This window comes from Rhizophagus irregularis, chromosome 1, assembly GCF_026210795.1.
Source record: "Rhizophagus irregularis chromosome 1, complete sequence".
In the NCBI taxonomy this organism is placed as follows: Eukaryota; Fungi; Glomeromycota; class Glomeromycetes; order Glomerales; family Glomeraceae; genus Rhizophagus; species Rhizophagus irregularis.
In genome coordinates, this window is record NC_089429.1 from 5,494,366 (window position 1) to 5,521,310 (window position 26,945).

Sequence of the window (26,945 nt, forward strand, 5' to 3'; positions counted from 1 at the left end):
TTTTGAATTTAATTCTTCAGTTGCAATAATAAGGAAAAAAAAGATAATTATTTATCTCATATAACATGACATATTGTTTAATTAAGAATGTTTATTGTTGAAAGTAAGAATGTTTATCATAAATGTTATTAAATGCGAAGAATGATGAAGAGATTTGTTCATTTACAATGTCAGTTGAGGAGGGATTAAATCAAATATTTGTTTAACGTGTAATAACATTAAATAATCGGTCGTATGGTTATATGATGTAATTATAGAAAAGCAAACTATAATATAAAAAGAAAGATTACTATCAAAAAAAAAAATATATATATTCATATATTCATATGTATATGTTGTATGGTAATATTGAACGTTTTAAAATGTTAAGAAACAGGTTTTTAAAGTTATGTCTTTTATATTTATTTTATTTTCTAATTTTGAAATACAAGATGTTATTTAACGTTAATTAGCGAGTTAATTAAAGTTAATTAACTTCCAATAATTATTACTTCAAGTATATAACATCTTGGTATTTTTGAGTTTTCCCCCAATTTGTTTCATATACAAAATAATAAATGCCGAAAGCGAAACAAAAAAATTCATTGAAAACGAAACGCCAGAGAGAAAAAAAACAACCAAAAACAAAACGTCAGAGAGAAAAAAAAACCGTTTGGTGTCACTTCATTGTAGTGAAAAATCATGCTAACTCGCATCCCCATGTAAAATGTCAATACTGTTCCAAAGAATATGAACGAGCTGTTCCTATACGAATGCAGTCTCATCTAGCATATAAATGTCCAACGGTACCGATTGATACAAAATCACAATTCAGCAATCAGAATTCTAATGATTATATGAGCGAAAATGAGCAAAAATTTCTTGAGATTTTACTAGTTGAAGCATTTTCTACTGAAGCAAACCCTTTTTTTGTCGATAATCCACGCGTTATCGAATTTTTTAAACGCCTTCGATCATCATTTAAGTTGCCAAGTGGAAGAGAAATGAAAATGCAAGTGGATAAATTGAATAATAGCAGTCGGATTGAATCAAGTCATCATGAAGAACAAGAAACTAGTATCGAATCGAGTCTCCAAATTCATCAAAATGATTATTATAGTTATGACTACGCTTACAGTACTAGTAGTTATCACCACGAAACATTAGATCCAAATTCTTTAGTTTCACCTGCTCATTTTCAACCAAATGAACAAAATGTGCAATTTAATTATAATTATATTGATCCTAATAGCTCTTTTTACAATTATGGGAAATGATTTAGATTATAATATTGTAATATTTTTTTAAGTACATATTTCATTTTTTTATTATATTTCGTTTCACTTATCAATTATTTATATACTATAATTGAAATTTTCGAATTAAGAATCAAATTTTATTTATACTCGTTTGCGCATTCATTTTACAAAATAATTATCTTCGATACGTAAATATTTTTATTCGTGAAATTTTTATTCGATGCTTCGTTGCAAAGAGAAAAAGAAAAACGTATTTATTCCTATCGCGACAACAGTTTAGTTTATCATTATGTTTATTTAAAATGTAAAAAAAATTAAATTACTCGTTATTAAAAAATAAAATTGTTTATTTATATATTATTCGTTATCACTTTTCTTTTTTATTCGTATATAAGGTCTATTCGAGTTAATATATTTGACTTGCTTCTTGTCATATAATTTTATATAGCTATTTATTTTTGAAAATAATGTTTGATGAATGCTAATAATCTGTTATTATTTGGGTGCTATATATATATATATATTTCTTTTCATGAATGTACTGCCTACAATCTCAGGTACGATTAAATACTCCCTATGAAAGGGGTACTCTGGCATGAAAGAAATAGGATGATCGACATTCACTTTTTGGAAATTTTTCGGCATTTTCCGATCTGTGGGGTGAAATTGAATGAGTTGAAAGAGGGACAATAACCAATGATAGGAGAAATGAACTGGATTATGAAAGGGAGTATTAAGGAAATAACAATCAATTAATATTCACACATTTAATAATATTTTTAAATAGTTATTTATTATAACTATTTGCAAAATTTAAAAAACTGCATATATTATCGAAATTTAGTTTTCGAGAAAATTAAGGTAATTTTTGGATAGTTTGTATATCACGGAGACACGGACCAAAGTACCCGGGTATGATATATCACCAGATTTATTACACGTACTTTTATTATAAGCCAAAACTTTTATGAGAATCAGAATTATATATATATGCATGGTAAAATTGGATTATTTAAATAACAAAGTTAATAGAAATGTGGATTTTTTTCTAGTAAAAAAGAGAATACTATGCTTAGGAGGAGTAAATGGACCCGTTGATATATGAAAATATTTAAAAAAATAAATAAGAAGTGTTACATAGCTACTTACATTGAATTTTACTAGTCATTATCATTAAGCTCTTTAAATATTATCTTTACAGGAAACGGAAATCGTTAAGTCCCGGAGCGAAAAAAGATAAAATGGGGGACAGAGAAATTCACGTGAACGATCCTTTTTCATTACTAATCCAATTACAGAGACTCCATTTTTATAAAAATTTTTTATTTTTATTTTTATTTTAAAAATATAGACGATAACTGGTTATAAAATAAATAAATCGGAATTTTACTGTATACTGGGACTTTGCGACATGTGTTATATAGCCAATCATAATTACAGATTGATATATTTCAATTTACCCCTTAAAAATTTAACATTAAAAATTCCACCCTCTTCCACAATTAGTGTTTTTTCGTGTGCGCGTGAATTTTCTGAATACTTTTTTGCTGATAATGGGAAACTGATGTGTCGTCATAGTATCAACTTTCATATAAAAACACAGTTACTGCTCATATAGGTTCTAAAACACATATCCGTAATAAAAAAAAAAGAGCAACAAATAAAAAAAAGACAACCAACTATTCAAACTATTGTTGATGCATCCGAACAAAAAAATTTATATATAATTTAGTGGATGCATTTGTAGCGGCTGATATTCCATTAGAAAAAGAAATTGGTTGCATGAACATTTTAATGAAGGAGGTTTTATTCCAAAATCAGATACTTTGCGCCATGAATATTTACCAAAATTATTTGAAATCATATTAATCAACTTAAAGAATATTTTTGTAGCAAGCGAGTTTCAATTATTATAGATGAAACCACAGATAGTAGAGCATGAAGCGTAGTAAATATACTTTTTAGCTATAATGGTACAACAAAATTGGTTCATGTTGATTATTTAGAAAGGTGCAATTGGACAGCTAATAATTCAAATTTTAGTTCAATGGGAAATTCCTTTTGATTCACCACAACTAGTTGCATCGGATTCAGCAGCTTACATGAAAAAGTGTATTAAAACCACTAATGCCTTTGTTTAGCACACATACTAAATCTTATTGGGTTAGTGCATTTATATTTATTTATAATTAATGTAAAATAATTTACTGGCATTTAATTTTTAGAGAAGCATGGGCGTCAATCAGCTATTTTCGCGATGGCAAACTTTTGTCTATAGTAAAAGTCAAAAGATGCTTTATATCATATCTTCAACATCTAATCTAAAAAATATATTCCTTAACAAGATGGAATACCTGGTTTTGTATGGCATTTTATGTATCAACATTTGGATTATATTCGTGGATTTTATAATTAAGAAAACAAAGAAAATTCATCAATAGTTGAAAAAATAAATTCAGATTTTACCGATCAACAATCCAATGGACGTATTGAAATCTATTTAGCATTTATTCAGGAAAATGCACAACAATTTGTGGCAGAGTTCGGTATTTCAAAAGACATGTGATGCAGCTTATAAAAAGCATGTATTACAACATCCTGCACGCTCTTTATTTGAGCTGTTCAAGTTTTTTGATTCACGATTTTTATCATTAACAACTGCTAATCGAGACATTTATTTTTATCAAATTATTAGAGAACTAGTAAATTCATCAATATCTCTTATTCAAGAATGGTCCATTTACATTAATATCAATTTAAATCTTATTGAATTTACTGAATGAATTTTGGGATAAAGTTTCATTACAATAGCACGTGATTACATTTGGTCGCCAATCTCTTCCCGCGCGGCAGAAAGAAGTTTTCTGCATGATATAATAAAATTTTAGATGATGATAGACAAATTTAAGCCCAGAATCACTTAAATTTCTTACTATTATGTATTTTAATAACCAAAATAACGAAGTTTTCTTAGTATAATTTGAAAAAATTTTTATCGGAATAAAATGTAATTTTTTTCGTTATCGTGATAAAAATTTGTGATTTGATATCACAACTATTCGTCTCACCTTGTCACATATCACCACGTTTTACTGTTTACTATTTATCTGAGGGAACTTTTTTTGTGAAATCCTATTTGAACTGTCACTTCGATCATGTGTCAGTGCATAACGCCGGTCGAGTTCGAAGAATTTTCGCCGTTGCATTGGGGTACATAGTTATTTTTCATAGTGCGTAAAAATACTGTATATAGTCCTTCGCTTCGCTCCGGATAACAATTTTAACAAAAGGAAAGAACAAGTGAACGACTTTTTGAAATTTTTCTTTTTTTCTTTTTTTTTTTTGAAGTAAAAAATGTAACTTAATTATAAGTCAATTTTACCTCTTCATAAATTTGCATTTTGCATCCTACCAGCTCTCGGAAATTCACCAGTAGGAAAATACTGATCGAAAAGAACATAATACCGTACAAGAGATACAGTGTATTTCTAAATTAAGTACCCGAAATAAACACATTTGGAAATTGTGAATTTGTTGCTTAATTCGTATAAGGAAAGCTTTCTGTAACCGAAAACTATGTAATAGAGAGAATATATGTTCGTGACTGTATATATATATATAAAAGCTCGCTTTGGTCCTAAGATCGGTTGGTTGGCATCGGTCTCAAGAAAGTTAAATTCCCAGACATTTTTTAGGGCAGATTAATTAATTATTGGAGATTATACTTTTCAATTGTTAATTACTGATCCCCTAATTAGTTTGTGCGGAACACTATGATGTTTTGCTATAAAATTTAAATAAACTTAATAATCTATCTATACATGTCGTTAAGTAAAACTCTATTTCTTTTATACCTTTTTATACCATACACATTTACAGTTTTGTTTATATTACGCGTTCTTTATGATTTATTTACCAAATCACTTTATTGGTTTGTGACATTTATTACGTAGTTTTTAGGGGGTTAGCAAAAATTTTACGTTACTCCTAATATTACTGGATAAAGATGATAATTATTATCCCTGATCGACATTTGGTACGATTATGCAATAGCAAATTTTACAGTATATGTATTTATTTATCCGTTCCGAGGAGATTTTGTTAATTATACTTATAATAGATGGCTTTGAAAATTTGTGTAATTCAGATTTGCATTTTATAGTAGTGATTGATAGTTCCGAAGCTTTACTCATTTTAAAATTTTTAATTGGAAAAATAAAAAAAAAACCAAGAGAAAGAAAATAAGATTAAACAATAAATATACTATATATATTATCACTGATGAGAATTTGATAATTGTGTAAATGGCAAGGGATAAATCAGTTATATCCTAGGTAGCTTTACATGATCGGCCTATCGGCCGATCATTTATCCGATCCTAGTGAAATTTTAATTAGTCAGGATAACTAATACATAAAATAAATGTTTTGTTTGCACCTGGCATATTTTTCGAATATACAAGTCTTAGTGTGCAGATTCTTATCCTAAAATGGGACTAAATCCGGTTGGGAAAATATATCGGTACACCAAATTATTAATAATAATGCAGGTTCTTGCCGGCATTATGATGGCTAAAAAAATCTAATTCTTAATATAATTTTTATTTTAAAAAGTCATGTTTGGAATTGATATTGTAACCTAAAATATCGGTACATCTTACTATGCTTTACAGCTGATTTCACAATATGCGGGACACCCATCATTTTTACTCCATGCCGAGAGAAACTCAGTAAAATTCGGTATAGGTATAACTCATAATAAAAATAAAAACTACACCACTGTGCTCGGACCAGTGCTCCGAATCTAACAATATGGGTTTACCTTATTCTGAACTTTACCGAGTTTTACCGAATGTACCGTCGGTAACTATTAGGTGTCCCGTATATTATAAAATCAGCTGTAATTATAAGGGGCAAAGAAAAGTATCGGTACATGTTACATCGGGATACTATATACAATATCGGTACAGCGAGGTTTTTTTATCGGTACAGGCAATTATCGGTAAATAGAAGTGACTGCATTTAGTGAGATGTATGTGTTTATATCTTTTCGCGCTTTTCATTCCGTTTGCTGTAAATTTTGTCATGAAAATTGTTAAATTATTTATTTGTTATTTATTTACTTATTTTTAGTTAATGAGTTATATATTTATTTACTTTATTTTTATGGTTGAAATAATTTTTAAATATATGATATATTGATAATAAGGAGTATTTTTTGCTTGTAAACTTAGGGTAAGAATGCGTGTAAAAGCGAAGAAGTGTCAAGTTTATATTGTTAGGCTTAAAGAAGGAACTGGCCAATAGTTTTATTAAAGTTCACATAGATTTGTTAGGTCTATATTTTGATAGTAAAAGTTACAAAATTTTTAATAAAACTTTATAATAATAATAAATAGTATATAATATATTCACCAAAAAATCAATAATAAACTTACAATCTCTTATAAGCCATGTTTGAAGAGGTTTAAAATTTGATGTAATCGAAAAGTCAAACGTGATTAGTTTTGGATTACATAAAACCTGTTCGTTTTTACCTGTGTTGCTTCCTTTATTAACAAATAATATTTCTATTCATGTTTCTTCCTTACTGTAAATTGGTTTCGTTTTTGACTCATACACTTAACGTCGCTAATTCCGGTAAACCGCGTAATTTTTGCCTGGGTTAGCAAGCATTAGTTGCCAAAATTAAAAAATTTCGGTAATTAATCTTCGAAAAAAATCGCTACAATCTGCAGTTATTTTTCATTTTATGATTTATTCATGATTTATTAAGTTTGATATTAAAAACTGTATCATTTGTTTAATTATAACCAAAAAAATTCATGTATCAGTAATATCATAAAAATACCAATAACTCTCGATGAAAATTGGTATACTGAATATTTGTTTAATTTTCTAAGGCTTGTTTCATTTATGAAAGACGTTCATAGATTCACTAAAATTAAAGCTAGTTTAATAAATAAGTAAAAAAAAAAATCAAACGCGGCACAGTAATTTTCGTTACAAAAACAGGCATCTCGATTAATATTTAAACTAGATTGATTATTATTTAAAACGCCTATTTACCTTATATTTGTATGCTGTACATGTTGTATTGTCCTCCATAACTTATAATATAAACACAAGATCATGCAATAATTATTACTGAACCCTAGCCTACGCCAAAAATGTTGGTTACCCTGACCAATTTATAAAAATTTGATTTGGAGCTGCCTCCTCATTGTTAAGATAAAGTTTGATTTCACGTGAAATAACGCGTTTGATGTTTTAGATCTCACGATTGAGCGACCTGTTGTTATACTCTTAAATTATGTTGACAGGCTGTGTAAATTATTGATTGCCAATCATTCCTAAAATGGATTAATGATTTTAGAATAAAATTCCAAACAAAATTTTAGCTAACCAATTTTTATTATAGTTCAACAATTAGATGTATGATAAATTGTCAGATCTAATAGTTTATATTGTTATAATGAATTTCTTTTTCAACTAGTTCCTAAGGTAAACTTGGCAGTTAATTGTTAAGCGAAACGAGTAAAAAAAGGAACGAGTGAGTTTGCGATGATGGCTAAAGAATGTGTGACCATAGATTCCTCAGATTAGATAAGGATTGTCAATGGATACTACTGTTTATAGAGTGACAATGTTTCTTTTATGAACTAAATAAATATTTTATTACATTACACATTTTTTTAACGAGAGGAAACAAACAACTTGAGATGCAGTTAAGCCCATCTTGTCAAAATGATCAAATAACTTTAATAAGTATCATACTCTTATTTCCTAAATCACACATAAAATGTGGATCTTTCGCTAACGGCTGGCATCTATTTTGTCATTAAATTATACATAATCGTTCTTTCATGATCGAGAAACTCCGTTATTACTATTAAATTTGTTAAATCTTCATTTTCAATTTTTCATTTACGAACTGACATATGCAATATGCATATATTTCGTCACATCTTACGTAATCTTATCTGGTCCCGATATGTAGGCAAAAAATGCAAATCATATGAATTGTGCGACGTCACCACCGTTTAAGGGACAAATTAATTACATATATAATATGCAATATGCGTCGCAGTTGGTATCACTATGAAGGCGCTCCTCATATAAAATTACGGTTTTCACATAGAAGTCTGCAGTTGCCTGCGTTTAGAAGAAAAAAAAAATCAAAAAAAAATGTTATGGAGCAATCAACAAGTTTTAAGCATAAAATTGATTTTTTATTATCAAACACATCATTAAGTCCATTAAGTCAAACAACGGTTAAGTTAAAATACAAAAAAAAGAAATGTAATGAATGTAATAAAAGGAGAAAAATTACAGACGAAAATCATCAGATTTGCCACATTTGTCACAAAATGAAACCGTTATTTAAACCAAGCGGAAGCAAAATCATTGATGATTTTATCAGACATACACAAATTAATTATGTTAGAAAAGAAGGAAAATTGGAATTTATTCCCTATGACCAATTCAAAAATTTAGAATTTATTGCCGAAGGGGGATTTAGCAAAATTTATAAGGGTATTTGGAAGGATGGCCCAATTTCTAAATGGGATAATAAAAGTAATACTCGTCAATGTGATTATACAGTTGCTCTCAAAAAACTCAATGATTCTAAAGATATCACTCATAAGGGATTGAACGAGGTACGTACAACATTCTGTTTTAAATTGATTAATAATATTAATTAATAAAGTTTCTTATTTTAGCTTAAGATATTTTATGATTTCTCATTAAAATGGAAAGCAAGTCGAATGTATAGTTCTTACAAATATATTAGTAATTATTTTGGAATTACGAGGGATCCTGTTACCGAAGATATTATGATAGTTATGCCATATTATAATTCAGGTGATTTGATATATTATATAACTAAAGTATTTTATGAGATTAAATGGGAAGAAAAGTTAAAAAACTTAATAAAGATAATAATTGGACTTATGAATATACATAGTGTAAATATTGTTCACAGAGATCTTCATAGTGGAAATATTTTTTTTGATAACACAAAAAGTGCAATCATAGGTGATTTGGGTATAAGTAAATCTGCAACCGAATCTACAGATGACAACAATAATGAAAATTATGGAATTATCCCTTATATGGCTCCGGAAATTTTTCATGGACAAAAATATACTAAAGCTTCAGACATATATAGTTTCGGAATGGTTATGTGGGAGTTAATGACAGGTAGAAGACCTTTTTGGGATCGAAATCATGACACAGAACTTATTATTGAAATTTGTGATGGTTTACGACCACCAATTGTTACAAATGCACCTGGTGATTATATTGAATTAATGCAAAAATGCTGGCATTCTGATCCAGAGAAACGACCGGATGCTTATAATATATATCAAAGTATTCATAAAATATTTAATAATGAATGGAATAATCATTTTCGTAAGCAAGAGCCAACTAAAATTATTGAATCATCGGATATTGGACCTGTATCAATAAATGCTCCAGGTGCCATTTACAAAAGCAGACCTTTAAGTGCCATAATTAATTCTGCAATGTCTTTAAAAATTTCAAGAAAAATTTCAAGAAGTCGGTCGATAAAAATTTCAAAAAGTCGATTGATTGGTATGGAATTATCATTCTAAGTTATATTAATAATTAAGTTCTAAATTTATATAACATCTAACATAACTTTTTTAATTTTTAGACACAGATTATATTAGTAGGGAATTGGAATTTGACATTTAAATTCTGAATAAAAATTTTTTTTGGATTTCTTATTTTGATTAAGACTTGATTAAGATATATTTATTATAAGAATAATAAGGAATAATTTAAGATTAATAATAAGATTTATCGAAAAGAACTTTAAAATAAAATATTATAAATTTAAATAAATACAGTGCATTTATTCAATCATTTATTTGAGACTAAAGAATTACATTGTATCGAGCAGTAACAGCAAATTTATTCACAATTAAAATCAAGTGTCTCGATTGAATATTAAAAATTTTATTATTTTATATATATTGTTATAATCCCCTTTTATGTTTAGCGAAAGAAAAATACGGCATTTGCATTAATATACATTAGTTATGTACACATCTTTAGTAAAAGGAAAGTATGTCAATTCTATCCATAAATATAATTCTCTAAAAATTTCCTTTAATGACGAGATTTAATGATTTTTTCATGTTATTTGATATATTGTTTTGAAAAATTTAATATTAATTCATAGTAATTTTAATATTCGATAATTCTGTTATGTAGGTAAATTTTCAGATGATTGTTATACCCTTCTGAGCCGCTTTCTTATGTATTTTTTCGGTTCCTATCTTGCATTAATGGCGTTCGTTTAGGAACAACTCATTAACTATAATTTTTAAAATGTTCCCAAACAGATCCCATTTCTCTTTTCTATTTTTCTTGTCACTCGATATGTTATTAATTGTAAGGGTATTCTGAACTGAGATAATAAACGTTGGGAAATTAGTGAATATAATTTAGCAGGGAAATTTGTTATGATCAATCATACAGTAAAGGTATGAAAAAATGATTCGTATGGGGAAAATGAGTACTTAGATAATATGTATGAAAATATGAACACAGATAACTCTTATATTTATGATTAAAAATTGAATATAGTAGTATTATTGTATATTTTTTGTAATTTATTGACCAGAAACAAATTTATTTTATGTTTAGAAAGTAGCGCTATATTAATATTATTACTAGCGAATTTGGCTCTCCTAATATTTCTTCAAAAGCGTTCCACGATCGACCATCCCTAAAATTGGTACCCAGGCAGCACGCTTTGTTCCCTACCCGTGCATAGCATCATGTTATTCCAACAAACGTACAGTATTGAAGGGAGAAGAAGGGAGGAAAAAGAGAAAGAAAGGAAAAAAACTGGGTATAGGCAAGTGATGTTTATTAAAAAGTTTTTATATTTATGTGTCGTCATCAATGTATGAAAATCACTCCACATACTATTATTATATAACATTAGTATTTCTCTCGTCATCCTTGCAGTTGGAACTGTCCCAATGAATTAGCCAGCATATATCGGATTGTGGTCGCAGTTAGACAAAACCGTGTGAATCACAATAAAAGTTTATTAGCATATAATAGTTTAATAGTATAAATAGTTTAACAGTATAAATTTTCAAATCTCTCCGAATTTGTTATAGTTTTCATATTGAATTTAAATAACTTCTTTGATTATAAATTTCATGGAACAACAATTTTTTTATTTTTCAATAAGAACTTAAAATGATTTGAAAATATCTAAACTGTGACAATAATGATGAGCAAAGTGCTTCAGAAGAAGAAAGTTTTATATTTGATCAACCTATAAAAAGACGTGTATAATGTAATATTTAAATTTTACCATGACACCTATTTACGGTACATATACACTTGCACGTGATACATATTACGGCGCAGTTACCAGTTACTGACTTTCCAGCGTAAGTGCGTAACCTTAAAAAAATGTCACGAAAAATCACGTGACTTTTTTTGTCACAACCGTCACCCCACTGCGTTCCATTTTCTATAAGTATCCGAGGGTAAAAACTTATTCGTCACACCTTATTCGTCACATGTGCGCATTTACCAGTTAAAATTATTTTATGTGAAGCCGGACAGACTATTCAACAGAACATATTCCCTCGAAAGGGAGAGTTATCCTACTTCTAGCTATCATCCATCACCAGGACGGACCCGAACTTCTTTGAAGACGTTAGAACCAGCCTGATCCCCCTCCACTACCGAAAGAAGAACAGGAAGTTGTGATACGGCTTCTGATCCTTACACGGTTATGACCCCGGCAAAAAGTCCCGGTCACGTGATTGTCAAACAACCCTATCATTTTCTAGTTTTTTTGCCACGCTTTTTATAATAAATGGAATTTTTGAACATGGAGAAGTTATAGGCGCTTGGAATGTGAAGTAACTAAAAGAAATGAAAGAAAGATTATTGAAGCCTTAACCCATCCTCAGAGTACAATTGAAATTATTTTTGCTTATAAAAATCATAGAAGAGAAACTCCTCTCTAGAACTGGCAGACCGCTCATAATAATGACCAAAGAGATGTTCGTCATTTAAAATGATAGAAAAGTAAGCCTTCAGGAATTACATGAGAATTTTGTCAATTTAACTTCAACAGACGTTTGTAAAAAAACTTTAATTACCATCATGAACAAAGGTTTCTATGGTCGTGCTGGTTTTAAACCATTTGTTAGTGAGAAATAGGAAGAAAAGACTCGCCCGGACCAAAGAACGAAAAGGATGGGTAAATGAATGGGAACGTGTGATTTGGAGTGACAAATCCAAGTTCGACTTTAGAGTTAATGGTAAAAGATTGAGCCTCAAGAAGAATACAATGTGAGTTGTTTAAAGTCACATGGTAAAATTAGAAAGTATACTAGGAAAAGTGTTACGTGATCTGCGTGTCATATATTTATTTACCATATTTCAGGGGTCATATAGGTAGTGTTACATAAATCGTGATAAACATTCAAAAAAAGGAAATAAAATTGTCGATTATGACAACAAATTCAGTACGGTAAATTGTCCTTCGCTAACGCTTCGGACAATTAAGGAATTACTTGTTACCATTTCTAAAGGTCTCTCTAAAAATTATTTAAGTCGATCCTTTGGATTGGATTTTTATTATTAAATTTCCAATGAAGGGAATAATAAAATTACGGTAACAAATCGCTGATGTAACACGAAAATCAACGCTATTCATATCCAATCTAAATCCAATCCAATCTCAAATCCAATCCGAATTTAATCAAATAAAATGGTGTGGTAAAGTTTTTCTTTTTATATGAAAGCACTGAGTGTATTTACAAGTTCAATTGGATTGAATTTGAATTGGGTTTCCCTAATTAGATGAGATTGAATTCAAATTCGCAAGTAAATTGGATTTTATGTAACAGGATTTTTTTTTTTATTATTATATTTGTTTGGTTTGCTTGAGGAATTCTTAGGCGCTTCCATATGATAAAATCAAGATAAAAAATGAATAATTATTTATATGATACTAATGATAGTGTATATTGTCGATCGTGGATATTTCGACATGAAGGAACAATTTCTTTTCCACGTTTGGTCTTGAATTTTGGAAATTTCAAGCTCCAAAAAGTTATAAAAAAATTCTTTGATTCTTTATTTAAAAGCCACAGTGAGATTTCGGCGAAATTTTAATACTTAAAATTATTAAAATACGATATCAATTCACATAATCGTAAATTAAAAAAATTCAAATTCAAAGCCAAGTATATTTTTATTACTATAATTTAAGATTTTACACTTATCTCAAAAAAAAAAAAAAATTTGAAATTTTTGATAAATATGATCCTATATAAAAGTATTATTACTAATAATTTACAAAATATTAAATATATATTTTTGTTTGATAACCTGATCAAAAATATTAAAAAATATTTATTTACATTTTAAGAAGAGAAATTATTGAAACTAAACTCTACCCTAAGAAAGTATTTTTATTAACAAAAAAAAAATTGCACTAATTCCGCCATGAATCAAAAGTATGTTTAACTTAGTTGTTACTGATAACTGATAAAAGGAAACTGGTCAGCTCCATAATATCCATTTATATTTTGCTGATAATTATAGCCAAATGAATGACTGTTATTTAATATTTGCAATACCTTTTCTACTATTTTCTCTATATTATCACTATGAATATTATTTGTATTATTTTGCGATTTTGCATCATCTGGTGCTACTTCGCACTTATCGAGATGAGTTTGCATTCTTTGAGGAACAGCTCGTCGAAAATATTTTGGACAGTATTTACATCGAACATGAGGATGTGGGTTTTCATGATTACCAATTACGTCAAAGTGTTCCCAAGCTGGTTTCTTTACTTTTGGCATTTGGTAATAGTGCTGTACTTAAAAATAAAGGTATTTTGTAATATAGATAAGAGTTAAAAATTTTGTAAGTTCTTTTTTTTTGTTTTCGTTAATTGACAGAATTTGTCAATTTATGGATAAAAAATAATCAAAAAAGAAGTATTTATATAAACTTTACTTTTGATCAAAAAGGCGTCTGTTTGTATGATTTATGAATAAGATTGAACGCGATAATAAAATATTTTGGTTAATTTAACCGTTAATATTTACCGTTAAACGCCAGTTAACGTCAATTAACCTTGATGACAAAACTTTAAAATCCAGATTTTTCATACGAATCAATTACCGCATCTATAATTAGTTAAATAATAAAGTTAGAGACTTATTGTAGAAAATTAATTGTTCATTTTTTTCTTAAATCCCATTGGTGATTGTATCATGGCTTCCTTTAAACGTTTAGTATCAAATTATTTCTTGTGATATTTATTTATTTTACAGAATATAGATTAGCCAAAAATGGTTCTTTCCATCATTATAATTATTGATATAAATAAAGCGCACGAAACAAATGCACGAAATAATTTGGCGTTTTTTTTTTAAAAAAAATTAACTGTTAAATTAACTGTAGATCGGCAAATTTACCGTCAAAATCGTTAAATTAACCGTTAAATTGCGTTAAATTAAGTTAAATTGACCGCAATTAAATCAAATGTTAACCGTCAATTAACTGTAAATTAACCATTGTGCGATTTAAAAAAAAAGATAAGGCCACTCAAACTTGTTTGTTTGTTTAACGTACTATTTTTTTAAAAAAAAATCTAAATTTTGATAATCATACAAAATATGCCCCCTTAATTCCCGAATTTTTCCAAAATTTCCAAACTTTATTATTTATTTCGCTTAGTTTGGAAAAGTTTAAGAATACTGGAATTTAAAAATAAATAAAGAAAAAAAGATTCTTAGAACTTAAATTCTGTTTCTAACGCCATGAAAATTTACGTCAGAATCAATCATATATTGAAAGTGTAAATAGGCTGAACAATGTTTAGTTATTTTAATACTGTTTTTGTAGATTTCTTCTCCATTATTGACAAAAGTATAAATAATAATGATTAATCAAATGAATTAAATGAAAAAACTATACTTTAGAATCTCTGTAAATCAATATTCAAAATTAATATTAAGCGCAGCCGTGAAAATCAATGATACTCCACAGTTCCCCGTGAAATAACTAACTCTCAAAGGATAAACCTGGGAGCACAAATTTTGAGCGGGCGGACGGACCGCGAAACTTTTTCATAAAAATAAATAGTTCCTTCGTTACACGCCGGATACACGAAAATGTCTAGATGATACGAATGAAGCTTTCTTGTCAGCCAAATTATAGTGTACACTAGTGGACTATTCTAATGAATAAACGTGAAATTGGAATGATTGGTAATTACACATTCCTAATTTAGTGAATATCGATCTGTATGGTCCCAGCTAAACCGATTTAATATTCTTTCAACTTTCAAGTATCAACTAGCAACGTTTCTCACGCCAATTATAATACATCGAAAAACACGGCTCCGAGATGACTTCTGACCCCACGCATGGCATTAGTGGCAATTTGATATACACTTCAACAAACTTTTCTCACTATATAATATACTATATGGCAACAAAATAAGTTTCAAATTTAGTTCTTATAACATCACACTATTCTAATTTCAAGTTCATTTACCATTTACAAGAACATAGAAAAAGAAGTTGATAAGAGAATTTGGTGAATCTTTTCAGGTAATATTATTATCTGAGTTTTTTCACAGTAGAACTGCTTAAATTTATTTAATAAAATGTGTTTTATGTAAAATCATGAGAATAATTTTCTCTATAGACAAGTAGGAGACTCCATCACATTCTCGTTCCGATCCTTCGAATCTTATAACAGTCTGAGACGCAGTAGCGACACTTAATCTTCCAGAATGACAAAACTTGGTTATATTAGCCAATCAATTTGGGAACATCGATTTAATGAAACAATGGCATGGAATATCCCCTCTTGTCACATGTGCCCTGGCAGAATCTTCTGAAATGCAGAAAACCTGAAAATAAAAATACTTTGCCCATATATTTTATGCACGAAAAATCTGAAAACTGCTTTATGTATCAGGTGCCAGAAGTTAACCGACTTCATGAATACAAGGCGTTACAATGATTCCTATATGGCATGGCTGGCGAAAAAATTGTAAGTCAAACTGACGCAAAGGCGCTAATCATATTGCAGCTTATATTCTTCATGTTACATTGAAATTTATCATTTAGTTATTTGATAATAATTGTAATTTATTTTAAACGATAATTTCTTTTGATGGGTCTAGATCAAAAGACTGACAAACAAAAACGCGAATGCAGCGGTTTGTCCTAGTACAATTTAATATATTAATATATTAAATTGTACTAGGACAAACCGCTTGCATCAGACTAAAATGTCCTAGGTCATTATAGTCTATTGATTAATATGTACTAGGACATTATAATCTATCAATTAATATGTACTAAGACATAATAGTCTATCAATTAATACGTCCTAAGACATAATAAATCATTGACTAATTTGTCCTAAAGTTGGGGTCCGCTTTTCCTGTTTGTGACTTATTGGTCAGTAAATATGGGTGTGATGTGCGCCTATTTGGTTGTCTTTAGGATGCCGAAAAAAAGGTGACGGGTAGCACAGTAAATTCGTGATTAATTTCGGCCAACACTATTTCTTAATTCTGGCCGATCTTTAGAGCATGTGATTTGGAGGATCCAGCTTGGCGCCATGGTAGCGACCTGGTAGTATCCTGGAGCTGTCATGGAACTAGTGAGGAACTGGCAAGGAACTAGAGTGATTCTATTAGTTCGCCAGTTTCAGGCCAGCTTGGATGCCAGCTTGAATGCCGAGTTATTTATGTCAAAAGATCTGGCCGAAATTATGGAATAGTGCTGGCCAAAATTAACAAAATTTACTGCGCCTTACTGCGTCATGATCACGTGTTCAGTTCCTCGCCAGTTCCAGGCACTTTCCCGTCACTTTCAAGTAACTTTTGAGTAACTTTCGAGGGCCTGGTTTGGTGGTCAGTTGGTTAGAGGATCAGAGGTGTAATTTGCATTATATTAATCCGCCCATATATTTTCCTTCTTGATTGCCAATCTCTTAATTGCCGGATGAGGCACGAAGTGCCGAATTTGCAATCCATCATCTATTTGCTAAAGATGTGTTGCAATCCATTCACTCACTTTTTGATTGCCGGTGAGGCACGAAGTGCCGATGTTGTGCCATTCTTGCAATCCTGCCTTTCGTGACCCTTTTGATTGCTGAGGATGAGGCACAAAGTGCCGAATTAGTTCAGGCTATATTGCTTTCATACCTTTTTTCGTGTATTCTCCTGAGACTTTCTGCCTTCCCAATCTCTTTCCTGCCTATCGGCGGTAGTACACCAAAGCATAATTTCTTATTTTCTTTCCTATATATTATTCTACTTTGGTGTACTACCAAATTTATACCCTAGTTTTCGCCCGAGCCTTCCTAGAACTCTTTCTCGTATAGTTACTACTCTGGGATACTTTGGGGTACTACTACATCGATTATTTTTAGGCATTATTATATTGATTACTTTTGGGTACTACCACTGACCCAGTGTTTTGCCAGCAAGCATATTCGCTCAAAATTATATAAAATTTTTATTTTGAACTTTCCTAGTTTCTCTGTTATTTTATACTGCTTTCTTGCATATACACCATACTTCTTGCGCAAAAAAAAAATGGCTTAAAAAATATATGAATTATATGGATAAGTACTCTTAGCTGAAATTGCCACACCTCCGCTAGAATACTTATAATATTATTTATATATTTTTTTCTCGTGCAATAATACCGGCTAACTTCAATTTCTATCTTCGAACTTCTGACCTCCGATCATATAACCCGGCCTCGGATATGCCCAGAGGTGTAAATCGCTAGTCTGAATGTATCGGTCACTTTTTTCTTTCGACTTGGCGCTCCATGAATTCCATATTTTTTTCCCGACCACAATCCATATAATTTCAAGAAGTAGTAAGGTGAGTATAGAATATATTATTATCGGCGACATCAAGGAGCTCGCAAGTATAGGAGCAGTTGCTTTTGGTAAAGGCACCGCTTCTGCGCTACCTACAGAAATTAATTGAGACGATGGATTAAGAGCAGAAGGTTGTGATGAATCATTCATAGGCGGGGCGGAGTATTTACTTTATTATCTTTCTTTGACACTAACTGGTTGCGTAGCAATCTATTTTCCTCCATCAATTTTAATTGTTCTGAAGACCGAATATCCAGCTCCCGTTTGTATATGCTATCTGACGACTCTATCCCTTTTCCCATACATTCTATTGTATATTCTTTTGAACTAAGATCCTCATTTGCTCGTTTCAATTCAAGCCTGAGAGAATCAATCTCTTTAGGATCGGATGAACTTATTTGGACTGGCTCCTCTATCACCCCTCCCATTACATCCAAATCATGATATGTACGCTCTAGATCTATGTCCTCTAACTTACCTTCCAATTCACGTATTTTAGTTTCAAGAGATAGAATTGTAACCTTGTCAGCGGACGAAGCTTTCTGGGCCAAAGTTGCCTCTCTCTTTAGTGTTTTAATATTTGATTTAAGCGATTTGATTTCGGCAGTATATTTGGCTTCAAGCTCACGTCGACTCTCAGAATGAGACTTCCGTTCAGAAATAAGTTGGGATCTAACTTTAGCGCTGGACGCATTTAACTGGCTAATCTTATTTCCAATATCCTCCTCTCGCTCCAAATACTCTGAATTTTTAGCCAACAACTTTTCACAAAGATCATTAATTTCGGCTTTAGAACTAAGAGTGGTATACAATTTTTTTTTGAGCTCTTGCTCATACGCACTACCAAGCCGATATCCTCTATTTTTATATCTTTCAATGTATGCACATTGGACATAATCTTGGCATGGTTATATAGCAGAAAAAAAAAATGCGCGTAACTAAATTTCATCTATAGGGCATTTTTTTTATTTTTTCTTGTCAAAATAAAATATCAAATATTCTTTATTGAGAAACATCACTTTTCATCATTTTTTATCATTTTTCATTGTTTTTTATCGTTCAAAAACCATAAATATTGTTTTTTATCGTTCAAAAAACATAAATATTGTTTTTTATATTTTTTTATCATTCTAAAATATTGCTAGAAATTACTGGAGGAATTATGCCTAGCCGATTTTTAAAAACTCATTATCGACGAGGTGCTAGTGTTTTAACGCCTGAGCAGATCGAAAAAATTAGATGCCTTAAAAATAAGGTTCCTGCGTATATGATAGTAAGGAACTACCATATTAATAAAGATCGCGTCTCCGATATATGGGATGATTGTGAACGTCTACAACAGAGTGGGGAATATGTATTAGCAGATATGTTACCGGAGCCATCAAACCATGACGATATAGTTCACTTTAAGAACGATCCTTTAGGTGTTTCAAATATTTCCTCAGAGAATCACAATGAATATGATATCGTTTCCGATAGCAAGAAAAAAAAGACTGGAGGAAAGAAACCCAAGTCCAAGTCTGTTAGAATCTCTGAACCATCTATTACCCAGAATCAGCCAACGCCTACAAGCCCGGAGAGTTCAGAAGGTTTAAATATTAGCAGAGAGGATCTGAATGCATTTTATGAAAAAGAAGCTAAGAGAGACGAAAAAAATAAAGCAGAGGTGAATAGACGTCTAGCCGTGTATAAGATATTCCCCATTTAGTTTATCATAGCGTACTAATAATTTCTCACACAATTCATTAAGATCCTCTTTAGACTTAAGAGCGCTAAATAACATTTTTTCAAGCTCCTCATAACTCACTTTTTTTTTAATGCGCCATCCTCACTTAAGTCCTGCGAAATGCAGTCTGGAATCATGGAATTATACTTCTCCGCTAATTAATTACGTCGTATTTCGGCGAATGGACCAATTCACTATTTATTATAAAATTACTATGAATTAATTACGTCTGTCAAAATACATTACGTCTGTCAAAATAAATTTAATTAGTATTTTGTCATTTTGACGAAAAGTATACATGGAATCGTCACATTCAGGAGTAATGTTCGCGCAATTCACCTCGAGCTTGTTCTTGACCTTATGCATATTAATTGGAATAAAAAATTCCTTACCATTACACTCTAGTCTCAATTCCCGTTTTGAAGCAAGTAAATCATAGTTATATTTATCAAACAATGTGTTAGGTAAAATGAGCATCGGCTTAGGATACTTAACTACAGCAAAATCAGCATATATAGTACATCCGGGAGCAAAATTTACTGGGACATTTCGGACAGTACCAAGAGATTCTATAGGAATGGTAGCGATGCCTCTAAGGTCATGTTTTTCTTTTGTATCGATTTTCAGCTTTGATCGTTCAGATATATCCTTGGTCATAATTGGGAAATTAGCACCAGGATCAACTGTGGCCACCGGAATCACTAGACGCTTAATTTTGCATTTGGTAGTAATGACATCCGTAGCAGTATCCTTTTTCTAAATAAAATATATTTCCATAGGATCATTGATAAATTCATAATCCTCAGAATCAACTGGTATTCTGGAAGCAGAATTCTGCGATTGAAAAAAAGCTATGGTGGCACCAAACTTTTCATTAAGCACCTTTTCAATAATTTTCTCAATAATATTTTCCAAGCGGGATTGGTCATCCTGTGATGGCGACTTTGAACTTTGCTTTTTCTTTTTAGAAATAGGAGCTGAGACCAAAGGAGCTGTCTCTATATCTTTTACCTCTTGAGATTTGGCCGTAATGCGACCCTTTGATTTCTTCTTTTGTGGTAAAGGGGAAGGATTAATCGATTCTTTCTTCACTTTTTTTTTGTCTTAGTAATATTAATATTAATATCAGCTTCGGCTTCAGATTCAGATTCAGATGAAGAACTTAAACCAGAATCAGAAGAGTCATCAGACAACATATCAGAATTAGTATCCGAACTCGAACCTGAATCTAAAGTGGCAAGATTTACTTTACCCTTTTTGGACTTACTCTTCTTTTTTCTGGGACACTTACGAGAATTGTGACCAGTTTTACCACATTTAGAGCATTTATGTTGGGCTAACTTTTTGACCACATTAACCATTTGAGAGTATTTTTTGGAAAGCTTGGCATAATTGGCATCATTGGTGCCCAATCTCTTTATTAATTCGTCATTAATATAATTATCTAAAGATGTAAGATCTCTTGGTGCATTAGGTGGCATTCCCAAACGCACTGCACGTATATACATCTTTTCTAAGGCCTCATCATTCTGGAGGCGTACTTGAGCTGGTTGAGCTAACTGCTGGGCTCGTAGGGAGGCTATTTCAGATTTTAACTTATCAATCTCAGCTGAAGAATTACTCTGATAATTTTGACCTCCATTTAAATTGGGAGCACGCTCCAACCACATATCTTTAAGTTGTGTAAAGAATGCATCAATACCAGCAGGAGCAACAGCTCGCATCCATGTATAAAGATCACCCGACAAGTGATTCTTAAGAAATCCTACGGTTTGGGCATCACCATCCACTACACCTAATAATAAAGGTCGGATTCTTTTTTCATAAGTATCTGGTGAATCTGTGGGTAGAAATCTTTCTTGAGTTAACCTCTGCAGTGCTGACTGCCGACTACCTACTGTTTCACGTTGATATTCTGATCTCATCTAAGCGCGTAAAGTAGCTGGAGTATTAATATTAGCATTTCCGTTATATGGGTCTTGGGCAGGAACTGGTAAATATTTTCCTCCCATCTGAGCTTTATAAATATTACACTTGACAGCATCATCAAAATCTCCAGCATTTGCATTTTCAAGAGCAGTCATATGCCCTTGTGCAAATGATATTGATTGAATAAATCTATCTAAATAATCATCAGGAGGTTCTTGGCCTGTATAGGGCTTAGTTTTTCCAAGAACCGGTGCAATCATAGTTAATACTGGTAAACGTCTACCATCAGCCATATTTCCTAATGGATTATTCTGAAGCGCCAAAATTTGTCCCTGCAAATTTAAAATATTCTGGCCTTTTTGCCTAATCACTAGCTGAAAAACAAACTTTTCACGTAGCAATTCACCAATGCGGGTTTGTTTTCGTGCTATAATAATTAACATTCTATTTACCTGGTTTTGAGCATTAGTTTGCAATTGTCAGATATTTTGCTGAAGACGGTTAGTATCTCGCTGATACAATAGCTGTTTAGCAAATTTTTCTCGCAATAATCCTTGAACACGCCTATTTTTATCCCGATATGAAAACATCCAGCAATGGGATTCTTGTCTCTCATTATTATAGGCCAGCATAGCCAAGTCCCGTTCTCCTTGAGCATTATCTCTTTCCCTCGCAGTTCTATCAGTCTGAGCTCGAGATTCATCTAATAACCGCTGAGATCGCAGATTTTCATTTCTCATATCCCTCAACTGTTGTATAAGAACCCGCTCCCGCTCATTCGTTTCATTTAATAAATTCTGATACTGATCACGCTCAGCTGTAATATTTTGCAAAGTAACCCGAATAGTATTTAACGAGCCTCTGATACCATCTATAACATTGGCAGGATTCTGCATAGGCGTGCCAGCCCCTCTAATGTGATTTTCAATTCGATCTAATCCTTTATTAATATTTACGATATAATTAGCCGTTGCCATACCTAAAGCATTTATTGAGATTTTTTTATTTATGAGAATCCGGATTCTTGCTTTAAGACTCCCAACCTTATTTTCGAGCTCTATGATTCGGCCATCTTGAACAAATCCAGCCTCATCTTTGAATTTTTTATCTTGTTGTAAGATCCTAAGCTGTTTTCGCAAATCAGAAATATCTGATTTAAGTTTCTCTATCTCTTTTTCGTGGACTATGATAGTATTATCCTGTAATGAGATAGTCCGATAACATTGCTCAAGCTCCTTCACGAGAGAGCGAACTTTTTTCTCATTGCTCTTATTAGCAAAAATCTCATCTTGAAGTTCACTACGAAGCTCCTGGTTCGTATCTAAAAGCTGTGAATATGCTGGATCAGACATGGTATTATTCAGCCCTGATTTATAGTACTATCATAATAATCCTACCTTGAGAATGAGTCAACCGCAAATTGTGATAGATCCCGATGAAGAGCTCCGTATAGTCTGTAGACTTCTATTTTATAATATACCTGGTTTTCATCCCAATGCAAAAAAACTACATAAAGCGTGTCAGGAAGAAGGATATTCTTTTCAATTACAGGATATCACAAAATGGGTAAAATACCAATATAGTTACCAAATTTATCAACAGCCATTGCCATGCAAAGCCGAGGCAAGCTTTTCGAAGATTAAGATTCCAAACAAAGTTCATCAGTGTGATATTCTGCTCCATACTCACAATGATCAGGATGGTAGAAGGGTTTTCGTTTGTAGTTTGCTAGTCATAGATGTGGCAATGCGTTATAAGGAAGGACGTTCTCTAACATCAAGAAATAGCTTAGAAATCTGGATTGCAATCAAAGAAATATATGAGGATCCTTCTAATCCTCTCACATGGCCGACATTATTAATGACCGATGGTGATGCTTCGTTCTGAGGCGCATTTTCGCGAGGGATGCAACAGTACAATGTCACTATACGTGTTGTTGACCTTTATAGTTTTGAGAGCTTGGCTTTGATTAAAGCGTTCAAGAAAAATTTAGCGAAATTAATATATAATGTCCAATATGCCATAGAAGGGCGATTAGCTAAAGGGGAGCGATCAAGATTATGGAATAAAATCCTTAAGAAGTACATTGATTTTATGAATAATAGTAAGACTCGCCTTATCGGAATGTCACCAGCTCGTGCTATGACTTTGGAAGAAGTCGAATCAAAACCTTCTAGTAAAGCTAAGCGGGCAATTGGGAGACATGAAGAGATAAAGTTAAAAAAGGGTATAGCGGTTAGATATCTATTGAAATCAGGCGAACTGGAAGGTATCACAGGCACCGAGCAACTGATCTGTACTGGTCCTTGCGTGTCTATAAGATCAAAAGAGTTGTTATTGGAAGGAATCCACCACAACCAGTCTTATACTATCTTGAGAATGAACCTATCGAATCTACTGCCCATTTGATGGGACGAAACCCCAAAAGACCTTTCAAATTCGAGGAGCTCCAAGTAATCGAGGAACCCGATAAAATCGAATATCCGCCTGATGAATTTATGCGGAAATACCATGATTCTAGATTTATTCACTTCACTCGAATTGCAGATAATAAGCTAACACAAGCTGAAGGTTATGCAAAGAGACGTGGCAGACTATGCCTTGGAAAGACCGGGCAAATAAATGGGCATGATATATATCTTTGGTCTTATAAAAATGGTGCGCATCAATGGGAGTATCCATTAAAGTATATCATGAAAAAATTCGAATGGTGCCCTCTTTGCCACCACACTACTGAAAGAACTGTACGATATATTTTTGAGGATCTACTAGGCAAGAAATTTCCATCATGTAAGCCGAATTTTTTGCATGGAATGCAACTTGATGGATATAACGAAGAATTGCGACTAGGATTCGAATTTCATGGCAAACAACACTATAGCCTTAATTCAATGTTTCATAGGAGAGGCCAGATAGATTTGGATGAACAGAGGTCGCGTGATCAGAAGAAGCGGAATATATGTAAAAAAGAAGGTATATGTCTTATCGAAGTGCCATATACATGTGACCTTTTTCCCTACATTAGGTATACGCTAATCGAAAAGGGATATTTGGATGATGCAAGTGGGTAACCCAATCTATTGGGCAGGGCATTTATTGCCGGAACTTGAGAAATTGTTACATTATTTTTCGATATAATAATTAGTTAGATCAAATCATGAAATACGTAATATTCGCAGTGGACAAAGTCAAGCCCTCGAAAAAATATCAGGGTGATCCTCATGCACCGGCATGGCCTTTTCGAATTATAGTTGCAGGGGCTAGCAATTCGGGCAAAACAAATATGATTCTAAACCTGCTGGTGATGAACAAATTTTACTATATGTTTAGGAAAAAAAAGAGTTCTAAAATAGGTGAGCGCAATGTTAAATGTGACGATGTGATATTATGTGGCCACCACCTTGATGAGCCTAAATACGGTATCGTTCAAAATTTTATAAATATCTCGCGCAAGATAAATCCAAGCCATACTATGAAGATAACACATTTTCTACACTCACTCCTGATGAAATTCCAGATCCAAAAAAGTTCAATGCTAAAAGAAGTACACTAATGATATTTGAGGATGTCTGTTCGGACCCTCCAGCTATACAGAAAAAAATTATTCCATATTTTAGTAAAGGTCGCCATGAGAATATTTCTTCTATTTATGTCTCACAAAAATTTCACAGGATTCCTACGGATATTCGTGAAAATGCAACGCATATTGTACTCTTCAGTGGTGGAGGTTCAACCCGAAAATTTGCTGACATTATAAGTCCTTATACAGATGCTGATCCGCACAAAGATTCAAAGGTCATCAATGGTTATTTGAGACAAAAGGAATTTGTGGTCATTGATATAAATAAACCGAGATCTGAATCCTTTTCACTTCGATGGGACACTCCGCTCAATTTGGAAAAGGAAATCGAATCGTTGGGCAAAACTTCCAACTAGCTGTGCTGGCAACCAATTACCTGATAATCATTTACCTGCCAAATCCCGAAATGTGTATTTTTTCTGAACCTCTAGGTCATATTCAGATTCTCTATGTCGTTTCGCCCATAAATCTCTTTCACAATTGCTGGAATACGTTTCCGGTTCTGTAGTTACATCACTGTACTTCGTGTAAGAAAGAATCTGATCAACAAGAGCGATAATTTTTCTATCCTTGGCAGAAATGACATCCTCCAAACGCCGGCATCTATTCTCTAACAGGTCAATGGACTTTTCAGCTGATGCAATAGCTTTTTTCGTATCAGGGATTATACTTTTGAAGAAAGCTACCGAATCTGATAATTGGGTGACTTTCCCGCCACTCTCCTCCAAAGACCTGGTCATGGCTACCTCACGAGACGTATACTGCTCTTGCAATTCGAGAAGCTCTTCAATCTTTTTTTCCAATACCTGCTTTGATATACACAATTCCTCATTTTCTTGTCTTAACGAAGTTTCACAGTCGCTAGTAATAGGCTTCATCTTCTGACGCTCTTTTTGCTTAATATAATTTCCAACCGCCTTATTTAATAAATCTTCCACTTCGGGGTGGATACTACTTGCCTGTTCTATCAATAATGGATGTTTTCGTGAAGTAAGACGTCGCCATGTATCTATTTTGATGGAACGAGGAAGCTGGTTAAGTTGCTTTGAGTAATATACGTGAAAAGATGGTGTTAGTATACCAGTCATTGTTACTACAGGTAACTAATAAAAAAATTTTGAGAATTTTATGGATTCAGGAATTTTATAAGAAAAATTTTGAGAATTTTACACATACAGAAATTTTACAAGAATATAGTCATACGCGTCAATGTCGCGAGAGATCTGCTAGAAAACTGTGACACAATCAAAAACGCACATAACACCTGATCATTAGTCAACAAGAAAAAAAAACATTTTGGCAGGGTACCCCCAGCCGAAATTCGCCAAATTAATACATGGTTATGTTTTTCGTGATACAGATAACAAGTTTTTTATTAATTCGTTTTGTGATTGCTTGTCTTCCAATTTCACAACTCTGGCTTTAAGCTCAACATTCTCGGCTTAAGCTCGCTAATACATTGTTTCAATGAATCGGTCTCATCTATTTCAGATTGCATGCTTGCGTAATGTAGTATTAGTATGTTA

General features: G+C 32.0%; 9 protein-coding genes across 9 annotated transcripts; 4 read left to right on the forward strand and 5 right to left on the reverse strand.

Moving 5' to 3' along the window:
• Window positions 1-557: 557 nt before the first annotated feature.
• Window positions 558-1,256, forward strand: OCT59_001133 (uncharacterized protein; the record flags this gene model as incomplete). The annotated part of the gene is made up of 1 exon (XM_066139329.1): window positions 558-1,256. One exon carries the CDS (start codon window positions 558-560, stop codon window positions 1,254-1,256), a length of 699 nt encoding a protein of 232 aa, XP_065988742.1.
• Window positions 1,257-8,607: 7,351 nt separating this feature from the next.
• OCT59_001134 (uncharacterized protein) lies at window positions 8,608-9,961 on the forward strand (the record flags this gene model as incomplete). Its single annotated transcript, XM_025321513.2, has 4 exons — window positions 8,608-8,898; window positions 8,962-9,207; window positions 9,661-9,838; window positions 9,921-9,961. 4 exons carry the CDS (start codon window positions 8,608-8,610, stop codon window positions 9,959-9,961), a joined length of 756 nt encoding a protein of 251 aa, XP_025168683.2.
• Window positions 9,962-13,788: 3,827 nt separating this feature from the next.
• Window positions 13,789-14,121, reverse strand: OCT59_001135 (uncharacterized protein; the record flags this gene model as incomplete). The annotated part of the gene is made up of 1 exon (XM_066139330.1): window positions 13,789-14,121. One exon carries the CDS (start codon window positions 14,119-14,121, stop codon window positions 13,789-13,791), a length of 333 nt encoding a protein of 110 aa, XP_065988743.1.
• A 4,209-nt stretch (window positions 14,122-18,330) lies between these two features.
• On the reverse strand, window positions 18,331-19,090 carry OCT59_001136 (uncharacterized protein; the record flags this gene model as incomplete). The annotated part of the gene is made up of 2 exons (XM_025327985.1): window positions 18,331-18,979; window positions 19,071-19,090. 2 exons carry the CDS (start codon window positions 19,088-19,090, stop codon window positions 18,331-18,333), a joined length of 669 nt encoding a protein of 222 aa, XP_025168682.1.
• A 256-nt stretch (window positions 19,091-19,346) lies between these two features.
• On the forward strand, window positions 19,347-19,892 carry OCT59_001137 (uncharacterized protein; the record flags this gene model as incomplete). The annotated part of the gene is made up of 1 exon (XM_066139331.1): window positions 19,347-19,892. One exon carries the CDS (start codon window positions 19,347-19,349, stop codon window positions 19,890-19,892), a length of 546 nt encoding a protein of 181 aa, XP_065988744.1.
• Window positions 19,893-20,129: 237 nt separating this feature from the next.
• On the reverse strand, window positions 20,130-21,580 carry OCT59_001138 (uncharacterized protein; the record flags this gene model as incomplete). The annotated part of the gene is made up of 3 exons (XM_066139332.1): window positions 20,130-20,666; window positions 20,793-21,001; window positions 21,079-21,580. 3 exons carry the CDS (start codon window positions 21,578-21,580, stop codon window positions 20,130-20,132), a joined length of 1,248 nt encoding a protein of 415 aa, XP_065988745.1.
• A 255-nt stretch (window positions 21,581-21,835) lies between these two features.
• On the reverse strand, window positions 21,836-22,132 carry OCT59_001139 (uncharacterized protein; the record flags this gene model as incomplete). Its single annotated transcript, XM_066139334.1, has 1 exon — window positions 21,836-22,132. The coding sequence occupies one exon, from the start codon at window positions 22,130-22,132 to the stop codon at window positions 21,836-21,838; it is 297 nt and encodes a 98-aa protein (XP_065988746.1).
• Window positions 22,133-22,318: 186 nt separating this feature from the next.
• OCT59_001140 (uncharacterized protein) lies at window positions 22,319-23,191 on the reverse strand (the record flags this gene model as incomplete). The annotated part of the gene is made up of 1 exon (XM_066139335.1): window positions 22,319-23,191. The coding sequence occupies one exon, from the start codon at window positions 23,189-23,191 to the stop codon at window positions 22,319-22,321; it is 873 nt and encodes a 290-aa protein (XP_065988747.1).
• Window positions 23,192-23,243: 52 nt separating this feature from the next.
• On the forward strand, window positions 23,244-25,775 carry OCT59_001141 (uncharacterized protein; the record flags this gene model as incomplete). The annotated part of the gene is made up of 4 exons (XM_066139336.1): window positions 23,244-23,709; window positions 23,815-24,074; window positions 24,161-24,525; window positions 25,511-25,775. 4 exons carry the CDS (start codon window positions 23,244-23,246, stop codon window positions 25,773-25,775), a joined length of 1,356 nt encoding a protein of 451 aa, XP_065988748.1.
• Window positions 25,776-26,945: the final 1,170 nt, after the last annotated feature.